We start from the raw sequence: 14,657 nt of genomic DNA, 5'->3' as shown, positions 1-14,657 counted from the left end.
TGTTCCATCTGAAAACTTTTATAAACTGACATTTTTATGTTGTTAATTGTACATGTATTGTAGGAAAACACATATATTTCTGGTTTATATATCACTTTTAAATATTTCTAGTTCCCAATCTTTATATTGGATTGAAAACTTTAAGAGTACATCTCGGTAGAACAATCAAACAACAAAATTGTTTACTGTATAAATTTATGTATATGTACAAATCAATAAACATCCCGTAAAGAGTTCGTTTTGTACAGGAATTACATTTTCATGCACGGCTACGACTTTTTCGTCACTATAAACTGGCACTGTACCTTCAATAACTTTTTAACAAACAACGATAAACATGTAAGACTAAAGGCCGAGTGAAGATCAATTATATGGCCACCAACTGGGCGTTATTGTTTGAAAATTTGTATATAATAAACACACTTACCACTGCAAAATGTGTGCTCTGTTAGGTCAAAAAGTAAACAAATAACCCCATTTTGAATTGCAAACAGCATTTTTCTCGCCTAAAAAGCAGCAAAATGCAAAGTACGTCCACCCCCCTGCTAGGGGTAGGGTATAACATTCTTTCTGTTCTTGTGCCAGTGGTACTACCACTCTATATTTCCCGCAGTAGCGTAGGCCTACCATGACAAGTCTATATCTGCATGTAGTTCTCGTGTGGCTATCAGTGTGTAACATTATCGCATTCGCATTAACCGTTAATAAATAGGCTACAGTATTTTTTTTTTAACTATTGGCATTCAAGAAATTACTTGAAGTGTTGAAGACCCACCACGACCTAGTGACCTTTTTTTCCCTCCCACATGAACTTGGTGCAAATCATTCTGATAATACTGGTATAAATACAGCTATTCTACAAGATGACAGGTGCAAAATTTAGGCCCTCCTTGAATAAATGTGTTTTCACAATTCATATACAAACTTATTCAGTCATTCTCTTCTCAGTATAATTTTATAAACATAGAATAATAACTATCTTACACTGTAGAAACAAAGTGTGGTCTAAACTCACCTTAATACATGAAGTACCGTGCATACTACCATATTAATTTAACAATATATTTAGACATTAAACACATTGTCTTGGGCTTATATATGTCACTGTCAATTTGTAACTAGATACTTGTAATTTCTCATTTTCTCCATGCAAAGAATGTATAATTACCATCATGGAAATATAAAAGAATACAGTTATTTTGTGGTGCGTCTTTAAGGTAACTTGACAAACTGCCACTACTGACCTTGACATTTTATAGGGAAAAGTACAAGTATACATAACTCTCAAAATACACAAAGTATTTAAAATTGAACCTCAAACAAGAGCTGTCACTATTAGTGACAAATGACCCCGAAGTGTGCCCAAGAATGCTACAGTTGTCTGCGCAAAATATACCAGAATAGTTTAGATATGAATCATTTTGTGACCAGATAAAAAAATTCTCCAAAGGTAACTTTGACCTTGGAGCTAGGGGTCTTGGTCTTGAGCATGACACACCAACTCATTATAGGGAACAATTGTGACAAGTAATTTTAACATCCCTTGATGAATGGCAGAGTTATTTACCGGACAAGAAACATACAATGTTAACCTTTGACTTGACTTCTTAGTGTGACCTTGATCTTGGAGCTAGGGGTCTGGGTCTTGCGCGTGACATATTGTCTCATTATGGTAAACATTTATGCCAAGTTGTTTCAAAATCCCTTTAATGATGACAGTTATTTACCGGACACGAAAAAGATCCTATGAACCGTTGACTTCTAAGTATGACCTTAACCTCGGAGCTAGAGATCTGGGACTTGCGCATGACACATTGTCTGATTATGGTTAACAATTATGCAATGATATTTCAAAATCCTTTCATGCATGGCAGAGGTATGGATCGGACACAAAAACAGACCCTGATAACATTTGACCTCTAAGTATGACCTTGACCGTGGAGCTAGGGGTCTGGGTCTTGCACATGACACGTCGTCTCATTATGATAAACATTTATGCTAAGTAATTTCAAAATTCCTTGATGAATGGAAAAGTTACGAACCGGACACGAAACAGGCCCTATTAACGTTTGACTTCTAAGTGTGACATTGATCTTGGAGCTAGGGGTCTAAGTCTTACGCATGAAAAGTCGTCTCATTAAGGTTAATATTTATGCCAAGCTATTTCAAAATCCCTTCATGGATGGCAGAGTTACAGCCCGGACAAAAATTTACAAAGTTACGGACGGACGGACAGTGCGATTTTAATATGCCCACCTTCGGCGGCATAAAATCAAAGAATTTACTGTAGTTATTTGCTGAAACATCATTTAAAGATGTTTTTGTTTGTTTTGGGTTTAACGCCGTTTTTCAACAGTATTTCAGTTATGTAACGGCGGGCAGTTAACCTAACTAGTGTTCCTGGATTCTGTACCAGTACAAACCTGTTCTCCGCAAGTAACTGCCAACTTCCCCACATGAATCAGAGGTGGAGGACCATTTAAAGATGTAAGGGAGTTATTAATAAATAAATAAAAACCTAAAATTATCAAATGTTTGTGTTAAAACTCCAGAAATAGACATATACTTAATAACTTAATAATAACATAATATATTAAGCCGCATTAGCTCTAGTGGGTTTAATTTGTGCACTAGTCAGTAGTGTAGATGTATTTACAACTATGCTTTGCACGGAATGTCACGGGTCAGAGGGTTAGGTAGACTGGCCATACTCATCACTATAACCCGGCGCTGAGTTAAAACAAACTGTAGGGAATCTAATGTGGTAGTATATTCATGGCATGTAATTTATGTTCATATTTAATTGATACAAATTTCACAAAACTTCAAAAATACTTAGATGCGAAATTGCGCCATGTACAGTTTAATATTGAATACATAACTCCATTAGATGTAAAAATATCATTGACAAACTTGACTTATCAAAATCTACTGGTCTTGACGGTATCGGACCAAGATTGTTGAGATATTGTGGAGATCATATTACTTGCGTTAATTTCAAATACTACCAACATTGATCTATATGCCGATGACTCCACCCTACATAAATCCGCCGACAGTATTACAAAAATTCAGTCTGAACTTCAGTATAGCCTAAATAGTGTCCATAACTGGTGTAAAATAAATAACATGTCACTTCATCCTTCGAAAACAAAATGTATGGTATTGAGCACTAGAGTCAAAATAAAACATACTAAAAAACTTTAGTTAATTTTAGACGGTTCGGTCATTGAAAATGTGAAGTGTCAGAAAGTTCTAGGTGTATATATCGATGAAACTCTGTCTTGGCAATCCCACGTTAGTACCGTGGCCAATAAACTAAACTCAAAAATTGCTCTACTTAGAAGAATTGCATTTTTCTTAACAGATGAGATGATACTATTGTATTACAATGCATATATTATGTCAACCATGGAGTATTGTTGCAATGTCTGGGGACTTTGTCACAAATCGGACACTGATAAAATTACATCTTTGCAGACGCGCTATAAAAATAATTATAAAATCAAAGTGTAGCAACTTTGATGAAGAATTAAGAAATTCAAAACTTCTATCTTTTGATAACAGGTGCAAATACCGTATTTCATTATTAGTGTACAAAAGTAAAACAGGAGATTGTCCAATATACATTTCAGATTTACTACATTTTGTTCATAATGATCATTACAGTCTGCGCTCAATCGGAAACATGGATCTTTCTATTGTTAAACCTAAAACGAACTACCTGAAACAAACATTTAGCTACAAAGCTGCACACATATGGAATTCACTTCCTTCTTACATTAAACTTCATAATAATAATATAACTGCTTTCAAGCATGATTTAAAGAATTTTCTCTTGTTACAATAGTTTTTAGCAATTAATTACTTGTTATTACAAGAATTTTGTTGAATTGATGTTACTGTATTCGTTTCCAATAATAATAATATTCATATTATCTTATTATTCAAATCTGGAACTATTTATTATCTTATGGGACAGACTTTCTTATTTGTATGTATCTTAATTGTCATGTATAATCTTTGTGACGCATGGTAATTCTTTTAAAACATTGTTATTGTTATATTACGTTTATTTAAGACTTCTTTAATTTGAGACGTGTTTGTCGAGAAAATTTAAGTAATTCTGATATGTGTATTTTTGTATAAATGTTAAATTATAAACTGACTGTATGATTGTGTGTATGTGTGAATGTATATCAGTTGAAGGCCATACTGGAAATAAGTTGTAAAATATCTGTATTTGTACACTTAGTATGTCACCTTCAGAAAATAAAATAAATAAATATTTTAATCCATAATGATTACGCCTGCGTTCGGACGTGGCTGAGTTGGACGTAATATCAGACTGAAATGAATTGAAAGTGATTACGTCATGAGTTGGACTATATATTACCCTTTGACCATCTCATTCCCCGAAAGTGTGATGTCTTTTAAATCTCTTTTAGATCACATGCACAGGCTAATGTGGGTTGCCCCAAACTTTAAGTATGTATGAATGGGGGTGGGGGTGGGGTGTGGGTGTGTGTGTGTGGGGGGGCGTGATTAATTATTTTGAAGGGCGCCTCCGAGCGTTTCCTGCATCTCTTACGAAAAAGCTAGTTTTCCAGCTATAACTTAGCTGAAAATGGTCCAAATTTTCTTTTACGTTCTTAAAGATTTTCCAGTTTTGGTAGTTGTTAAATATTTAAAAAGTCGATTTAAAACCTATATCTAAACAATTAACAAAACCTCCCCGTTAGGAGCGGAGAATAGAAAGGTATAAAATGCATATCTATTTTCACATGTGGCAACGCATTCAGTCTTTAATATCTCATTCTTCGATGTACATGTATTTCCTTTTATTAATGAAACAAAAAGGATACGTGTTCCCGGCGTTTTCTTTTTCTGTATTTAGACACATTTTCATTGATGGGCGTTAATTTTTGGTATTTTTTTCTGAGGACCGTAGTCTCCTTTTCGCTAAAGAAAATTATCATTAGATATTGATTTAAAACTGAAAATCATCATCAGATATTTCAAACTTGGCTAAATATATAAACTAAGTTTACATGTAGAGTTGCATCACAAATAAACGTTATTCCGTAACAGCTCTTAGTTAAAGCTCTCCTAGCGTTTTATGACATTGCATATTTATACTGTTTTTACTTATACATTTGTAAAACTTTAGACCAAATAAACTACTGTTTATACGCAAAAACATCTCTGTGTTTACATAGATACTTATGTAAGTGTTCATGTTTTCAAATATGAACTTTGGGCATAATATATCTAAGTGTGGCTGGGAAAGTTGCTTCGCAAATGGACTAAGTGTGGTCTCAATCCAACAGCAGGAAATAAAAGTTACATATATAGTTAACCGCAGTTATATGCAAACAATTATTTTTTCCCATATTTGTTGGTAAAAAAATATAAGAAACACACGTATTTGTTTTAATACTATTTATTGCATATATACATATCAACTAATGTTTAAACAAACTATCAAGGATTACAGCATTTTCTGCAGAACAGACTGATTTCTCTTACACTGTAATTTCTTTTTTCTGTTAATAACTGCATACATATATTTTCAACAGCATTGTTATTAATTTACACTAACAAATAACAAAACCTTCCGTTGACATTTAAATTTAACAATTAAAATGTATGAGCCGCACCATGAGCAAACCAACATAGTGCATTTGCGACCAGCATGGATCAGACCAGGCTGCGCATCCGCGCAGTCTAGCCAAGGTCCATACTGTACGCTAACGGTTTCTTTAATTGCAATAAGGTTTGAAAGCGAACAGCATGGATTCTGACCAGACTGCGCGGATGCGCAGGCTCGTCTGGATCCATGCTGGTCGCAAATGCACTATGTCGGTTTTCTCATGGTGCGGCTCATATATCAGTGTAAGTTTCTTTGCAGAAAGAAAATTGAATATTGGTCAAAATTTGAAAAAAGGTGACTTGCTTAATGCTGGAGCTATGTAACTGTAGAATGAAATACCATTCCTTTTATTTATATTTGATTCTGGCACAGGGAAATAAAAGCAAATAGAAATTTCAAGGGTTATATCCGAATGACTTCATTAAAATATTAATATTTGTAAAGTCATAGGGTTTGTCGGATGAGACTTTAGAAGTCGTATTGAATTTTCTATATCCGCTAACGGAAGTTTATGAATTTTGCACGGAAATTAACGTTTATCAACGTAACAATAAAATGAAAGGAGATTACATTACATTACTTGCTCACAAAACCATACCTAGTTCAACGGTTCGAATCTGGAAACAAACTCAAAAGGCAAAGTGAATAATATCATTAACTGAAATACGTTTTTTTGCCATAACTTTTTAATTTAAGGTGAAAAGTATATATGATAGATATAAAAATACAAACACAAAGTAAAATATATACAACGTACACGCTCCATGTTTTATGTAAATCAGGCGGATCATTACCAAAGTTTTTTTTTCATCAAGTGACCTAGTTTTTCACGCAATTGACCAAATTACAAACTTATCCTAGATTTTAAACAAGCGAACATTTTGACCAAGTATCACAAAGATGAAGTAGAATATGTGGCGTCTAGAATGGTAACAAGGTATATTCTATGATTTAACCTAGTGACCTAGTGTTTGATCTTCGGCATCTCACTTGTCAGCTTGACATATTTCATAGAGACAAACATTCTGACAAAGACTTATGATGATCAAGTGGAAAATTTGTCCTTTGGAGTGTGAAAAAGTTTTTTTTTCCTACGATTTGACCTAGTGATCAAGTTGAATATCTGAAATAACCTGGTTTTCAACTTGACCTAATTTTTATAAAGTCAATTATACTGTCAAAGTTCATAAAGATCAAGTAGAAAATGTGGCCTTAAGTGCTTTAACAGTGTTTTTCTATGATTTAACCTAATGACCTAGTTTCAGAGCACAGGTAATCTAGATTTTAACTTGACCCATTTGTCATAGAGATAAACATTCTGTCAAAGGTTTATGATGATCAATGAGAAACTGTGGCCTCGACATTGCTAATAAGGGTTTTCTATTATATAAGCTAGTGATTAGTTAAGACTTCCGGTTTAGACTTGACATACATTTCATGAAGATAATCATTCTGAAAAGTTTTATGAAGGTCAAATGGAAAATGTGGCTTCTAGAGTGCTAACAAGGTTTTTCAATGATTTGACCGAGTGACCTAGTTTTTGAGATCCCAGGTAAAAAGTTTTAAACTTGACCAAAGTTTAATAAATACAAACATTCTGAAAAAGTTATATGAGGATCAAGTAGAAAATTTGGCCTCTAAAAAGTGCAAAAATGTTTTTTTTCTGACCTGACCCAGTGATCTAGTTTTTAACTTCAGGTTTTCCCATTTTAATCTATCCTAATGAAAATTAGAAAGAAAATATGGCCTCTAGCATGTCAACAATGTTTTTGATGTAGTTACCTAGATTAAGACCCAGTTTCAAACTTGACCTAGATTTGATAAAGACAAACTATCTGACGAAGTCTTATGAAGATTTGATAGAAAATGTGACCTTTAGCATGTTATCAAGGGTTCCCTATGAATTGACCTAGAGACCTAGTTTTTAATCCCAGACAACCCTGGGAAAAACTCATCCGAGACTTTGTTTTGGGTCATATTCTGGCCAAGATTCATTAAGAATTAATTATTGGTCCAATATTATGAACATGTTATGAGTCTTTAGTGTTAAAAGTCGAATTCTTGACGACGCACTCCGTACAACGGAGACGCACGATGATGGACGACTGACATAGGATGATCACTACAGCTTACCTTGAAAACTTTGTGCTCAGGTGAGCTAAAATAAAACGGATGGATACAAGTACACAGTCTTGTTTTTGATCAAATATTATTTTACAAACAACGTTTTTGCGCTCAAACGTCATATTCATGTCTGTCCTTGTTTTTATTCTTCAAACGTAACTTCCGGCTTTCTCCCCTTTCCTTTGCTGTTCTGTTTCTCCTTCTTAGTTTTCTTGGTTCAGGGACAACTTTCTCGAAGTCATTCTCTTCAGTACCCTTATCTTCATTAGAAGCTGCACTCGCTTCTATTCCGGCTGCACCTAAGCTATTTTGTATCTGCGAAAAGCAAAGTATTTAACTTATAATTATGTAATATTATATTTTAATTGCTTTCGTAAGGCAAAGAGTAACACCATCGATCTACTTCAGTAAATTCCACTTAAAATAAAAAATAAGAAGTTGTTTTAGGATGTGTCATGGATATATTGCAACTTTTGGAACTAATTTATATTACATTAATACTGTAAGTTCAGTATATTGAAATAAAGTTGAGATTTTTGAATTGGCCTTATACCCGTAAAACAAGAAATACTATTCAAAACAAAATAATTACGTGGCGAGGAACTATATTTGTAAATCAAACTTTGAAGCAAAGTGGCACTGACACTGTACAAAGTGGGTGGATGTTGGATTAATCAAATCTGCTGGTTCGACGGCTCTGTTCCTGCTTCTTGTATGTTTGTGTCTATTTATTACACCTGTGTTTTCATAACTGCATTCTGCATTTATTTGTATCTATATTTGCATGTGCTCAGTCAGTGTGTACGTGTGTACATTTACATTACCCGCTATTGACATGTAGAGTTCCGTATCTGTTAGAGTTTTGTTATTGCTTTTTAGATTAAAGAATCCTGTTTAGCGCATGTCGTGTGTCTTCTACCGTATTTAAGGTCAACGCACGATACGATACACGGCACAACGCGCGACAATACGACACGCGAAACGACACATGACAATACGACATGACGCCTGAAATATATTACGCGATACCGTGTCGAATTGCCGACCATCTAATTGTGTGTCGAGCTTCTTGTCGCATCGTCTTGCTGTGTGTCACCCGTCCATTGTTTTAGATTAACCTACGGTATGCAATACCACGCACGACAAAACGAAACAACGCGCAACACGACGCACGACAATGCGACACGACGGCCGACACACGACACGGCGGTCGACACACGATAAGACGGGCGACAATAAAACACGACATCACTTAATCAATATCGCACGTCGTGTCTCATTGTCGTGCATTGTGTCATGTCGTAATGTCGTCTGTCGTTTCGCACAAACAGAAAAATGCGACATGACGCGCGTGATTATATCTTCCGCGATGTCCTGTCGTAATATCGCCCGTCTTCGAGTCTTCAGCGTCGTGTCACATTGTTGTGCGTACTGTCGCGGGTTGTATCGCATGTCAGGCGTCAACCTAGAAGAGTAAATGGTCGACACACAACCTGATGTGGGAAAATGCCACCCGACGCAATATAAGACGAGCGACAGAACATTTCGACAGTGCTGTGCGTCGTGTCGCCTGTCGTGTCGTTTGATTGCGCGTCGTGACGTGCGTCTTGTCATGCGTCGCCATAAAACACAAAGGACGACACAGTATGAGCTAAAAAAGGATGCCGTTATACGTGGTATTTGAGCCCGTACCAGATTGATTTTAGAAATTATACAGCAAACATGTTGCATACTAATTTTCATCTTAAACTTAACTTTATGGTTAAAGGCGTGAAGGAATAAGTCAAACGATTTATTAATAGACGAATGAAGCAAAGTGGACCAAATACCCACATACTAACCTCCCTGTCCGTGGCCGGAACAGACCATAGACTTACGTTATAACTAGTGGTTATAACTTCAACAGTTCTGAAACAGTTCGCTAATTAATGCAATATTACTTACCCCGATTTTCTTTGTTTGTTCTTCCACATAAGCATTTATCAAGTCTAGGTCGTTCTTCAGCTCATCTGCTATCTGATTTACATATTTCTGCTTTTCAGGCCACTTTCTGTTATAAACTTTTTCTTTAAGCTCATTTTCTATTCTAAAATGATTTCTTTTCAGCCTCTGTATTTCGTCTTTATAGTCTTTGTAGTGCTTTGAAATGTAGGTTTCATCAAACAAGTTGTATTTCTCATTATGAAGGAAATCATAAACACGATTTATTAATGGTTTTAAATGCGTTTCATAACTGCGTTTAAAGCTTTCCAAGTGCTCAATGTTTTGGATATGCATGGGATCATTTTCATGTTCGTGCTTTGCTTTAGTTAACATTTGTTTGAAGGTATCATTTTCAATCTGGCTATCTTGTCGTTGCATAGGATCCACTGTACTATCCGAATCCTTTGATTGTCTAAATATTTGGTTCTCTCCAGTTTCAAGTTCCTTTCCTGTTGATTTGGTTACTAGTAATAAGTTACTTTCAAAGCCAAACCCACAAGCCCTACATTCGTTGTCATCAATCCAAACAAAATCGAGAATGTCATCATAGGGCGAAGCAGAGTCGATGTCTGTTGTTTGTTTCTTTAGGGTTTTACTTTCTGTAACATATAGCTGATGCTTTTCTACTAAAGTCCGTAAGACTTCTTCCTGTGTAAGGTCCGCATCTTGTGGAATGTCCTCAACTGATTCTTGCGTTTCGACCATACGTGCTGTAGATTTCTGCTTTAGGAATGCTGAAGGGAGTAAATTGATATCTAATTCTAAAACAGTACATTTTTCTTTGCAGTGCGGCGTCCATTTAACGGCATGAAGTAGTTCGCTCACATTTCGACAATTTAGGAACGTTTTCAAAAAGTTTGCAACATCTCTGATACCTTTGAACTCTTTTACTTTATCATGAACTTTCATCAGTCGTGGTGGTATGCTGGGCGAAGAGAAAGTTTTGTTAATAGAATTGACGAGACTTGTCTCACATTCTACCGGTACACTTTTCCCTACATTGCATAACATCGTCATGTTCAGTATAATGAGCCTCTCTAGTAGTACACTATTTTTGTTGTCTTCCTGGCATTTCTTTAAAATGATTTCCGGTATCTTTGCTCTTTGTGCATGTCCCGAAATGACAAATGCAAACCTTTTCACTCTGTCCAACAACACATCTTCCAGTTTCTGATGCATCTTTTTCCTTGATATTGATTCATATATTGACTGTGACCCTTTTGGAAACGTGGTCTGAATGAAGTGCAACAATGCTATATAATTGTTGGGAATAATGAAAGTAAACTCTGTGTCTACTTGTGTCTTTGCTTTGGCAATTAAGAAAAAAGCAAGGGTAGAATAAAATTCAAGCCAAAGTAGATAGTGATGAATTTCAGGATAGAAACAAGCAATTGATCTATCTTGCAGTTTTCTCTGACTTAGCTGCGTTTGAAATTTTGCAAAGGATAGAATAGCAGCATATGGGTCACCTTTTGTCAAATGTCCATATGCATCTGTAAATCTATGGGCCACACAAGTAATGAATATTCGTCTATCTGGCGTGTTTTGTGTTTCCACAAACGATAACATTAAAGTATACTTCTTTTCCTGTTTTAGAAAGTCTGTTGTATTTCTGCCATTTAATAGTTCATTATCAAGGGCATTTTCGAAAGAAATCATTTCTTGCTTTGGTGTTCTTTCGAATCTGACTTTTCCAGTTTCAAAATGAAAAAGGCGGTATGCAAATTCAAACAAAAGGAATATTTCCGTTTCAATAGCAGCTCTACATTCTATCTTTCTATTACCATGTGTACTTTCGTTCCAACAGTTCAGCAAGTAATGCTTCATATGTGCAAGTACTACGGTATTAGTACGTACAGGTTTTATAAACTGACCACTGTCCTCGGCCAGAAACCCAGGGTGTCCAGATTCTGGAAGAAAATCTTTCCATAAGAAACGACATGCCACGTATCTTTCATCTGCTTGTATACATATTTCTTCAGCTTTCATGTCTGACAGTAGATTTTTTATACCTTTGCTATGTTTACTCGTGCAACTTTTTAAAATGTCATCTGCTTTATAACAATATGCTTCGTACTCAATTAAACGCAAATCAGTTTTAATCAATTGTTTAAAAGTGGTTGCTGTGTGTTCTGCATGCATCATGTTACCAGATTCTGTATCAACATTATTACATGTGCAGTCCTTGCCTAATGCAAACGATCTGCATTTCTGTAATGAAACTCGTTGTTTAATCAATGCAGTCTTCACGAAATTTAACCATGGTTTACTTTCTCTCAGCAGATAATATACGATCGAGTTAATACTTCGTTCTGGCTCTAAGTCTGAAACCTCATGACTGCTCGACTTGAAATTGTGCTGTATCATTTTAACACATAGCGGTTTTGTTGCTGGAAATGTCACAAGACTAGTACGGCCTTGTTGAACTATTCCATAAAACTGACAGTATGACTGAAAGTTTGCCTCTAACGAAGCTCCTATATTTGAAGAGCTACTTTTCAAGACAAAAGTCTTGCAAACATTGAACAAGCAATCTGCACCTTTCAGCAAAAATTCAAGAATTTCGTGATTTTTATGGTCCATGAAACGTTTAAGTTGATTGCAGCATTCTACATAACCTGCTTCATTCGGATATGGGCGCGATTCAATAAACTCTTTCCCTGCAGACAAAACATATTTAACATCGTTATAAAGTTGAGCTTGCAAAAGCATTACTTGTCCCGACATATTTTTGTCTCCGTACTTCTTAAAGACAGACAGAGCTTGTTGCAAATCATCTTTTACGGCGGCTTGGTTTGATGGCATATCATCTTTGTTTTCGATGGTTACTCTGGAGATATCGAGCAAACTTTTCGCTATATGTTTGTCATTCCTTGACCTTTCTGCCATACATCTTGCATCTTTTAGATTGCCTGACATTATATAAAGATGTGTAGCCTCAGGAAACCGACCTAGAATAAAATTGTATGAAACAAGTGAACGAATGACGACAGAGTTATTGACCAAAAAAAAAAAAAAAAAAAAGAATCAATTGACTTTTGACCACCAACAGTGACCTTTACCTTTGAGTTAGAGATAAAGGGTTGCATCAAACAAATGTCTTTTTATGGGATGTTTTTACTCAGTAAAATTAAAATCCCTTCATGGATGACAAAGCTATTGACCATACATAAAAGCTATCCAATGGCCATCTTTGACTTAAATATTTTATCTTTAAATATTTACTTTAAATGTATAAAATCATGATAAAATTATTTTAATTTATTATTTTATACATTTGAAGAAATTAAGTTTGCATACAGAGCTACAATGACAATAACATATCGTACACTAACAGCTGATAGTAATAGATAGATGTACTTTTTATAGATATATTTACTATTTTAAACCTAATGCATAGTACTGTTAATACACATAAACTTGTAAATTTTATGTTTACATAAACTATATGAAGTAATTGAGATATGGATCGGATAGGAAAAAATCTCTGTTGTTCTTTGACTCAATGTGTGATCTTGACCTTTGCACTAGCCGTCTGGGTTTTTGTGCATGACACGTTGTCTCACTGTGGGGAAAATTTGTGCCCGGTAATATTAAAATCCCTTCATGAACGAAAACTTACTGACCGGACACGAAACACACTCTGTCAATTCCATGTTAACATTCGAATGTCAAATGAGACCTAGACCTTTGAGCTAGGGCTCTGAAAAGTGTACATGGCACATTATGGGTACATTTGTGCTAAGAAATATTAAAATTCCTTCATGTTTGACAGAGTTATGTACCGGATAGGAAAAGAAAGTCATATTGACCATTGACCTCAAAGTTTGACCTCGACCTTTGAGCTAGGGGTCCGGTTTTTTTTTTGCCCACGGCACGTCGTCCCATCATGGGGAACATTTGTGTCAAGTAATATCAAAATTCCTTGATGAATGACAGAGTTATGGATCGGAAACGAAATTGCGGACGGATGGACGGAATCCTATAGTCCCCCAAACTGGTTTTCAACCAATAGTGGTTGGTTGATGCAAGTCGCCATCGCTATACATCAAAAGGCTATGTTAAGAAGAAGTCAGTTGTCATTATTCCGTCATTTGACAAAATAATTTTACTTTCGACTACTAGACCTCCATTTCTGTAAATATATACATGCAGGATTGACCCTAAATCAGAACGTGCCGAATGACGTAAATAGTTTCACCTGCAATAGCCAACTTATTCGCAGCATCATATATATATCCAGTTCTTTTATAAAACTCAATTTTGTCATCTTCATATTGAAATCTACTGACAGCCTCATGCATGCTATTGGTGTTACCACGTCTATGGAATTCTTCTGCAGCCCTATAATATATTAAGATATCTTACATCAAGAATTATCTATGTATTTACATTGTATTAGCTAAAATCCGTGAAAGGGGGCTTCAGTAGTGATGAACAATTCATTACCCCCCATAAAACCAAGTATGCTATTATTTTACTTAGGTGTGTTGTATGCTTTCAAAAATCTGATTTTGTTTACGGTACAAGTTACAGAAACTCTTAGCTTACATGAACTTTTTTACCCAAACGTAAATCACTTGTTTGTATTTTAGTTAATGAGTCACTTGCTCTTACTGAATAAAGGCCGTTGACCTTGTACCAGTTCAAACGTTGCTGTAGTCTATTTATACAAGGCAAACGTCAGAGCACTAAAATACAACTGACTATGTTGACATCATCAAACCAGAGTACTAGTATAACTAATACCTGAGACTTATTTTCTCCTCTGTATATAATGCATCAGGTTTGTTGGCTCTAAGCTGGTCTAGCAACGGATTACCATTCTTCTCCATTTCCTACAAATTACACATTCCATTTGTATTCCATCATCAATAAATTATCCTAGACCTGTTGT

The 14,657-nt window shown here is 35.4% G+C and overlaps 1 protein-coding gene across 1 annotated transcript in view; it reads right to left on the bottom strand.

The window, feature by feature from the left end:
- Nucleotides 1-5,433: 5,433 nt before the first annotated feature.
- The window catches only part of LOC123563741 (TPR and ankyrin repeat-containing protein 1-like), a 59,033-nt gene continuing 49,809 nt past the window's right edge, over nt 5,434-14,657 (bottom strand). The window contains exons 28-31 of the mRNA XM_053525258.1: nt 14,510-14,598; nt 13,962-14,104; nt 9,722-12,711; nt 5,434-8,092 (exon numbers count right to left, since the gene is read on the bottom strand). Of these exons, the coding sequence (XP_053381233.1) occupies nt 7,889-8,092; nt 9,722-12,711; nt 13,962-14,104; nt 14,510-14,598 (3,426 nt within the window). The 3' untranslated portion in view covers nt 5,434-7,888. The remainder of the gene's footprint in view (nt 8,093-9,721; nt 12,712-13,961; nt 14,105-14,509; nt 14,599-14,657) is intronic.

The sequence above is a fragment of the Mercenaria mercenaria genome, chromosome 2, assembly GCF_021730395.1.
Source record: "Mercenaria mercenaria strain notata chromosome 2, MADL_Memer_1, whole genome shotgun sequence".
Classification (NCBI taxonomy): Eukaryota; Metazoa; Mollusca; class Bivalvia; order Venerida; family Veneridae; genus Mercenaria; species Mercenaria mercenaria.
The sequence above is the reverse complement of the archived record's forward strand: the minus strand, read 5'-3'. Positions and strand labels throughout refer to the sequence as shown.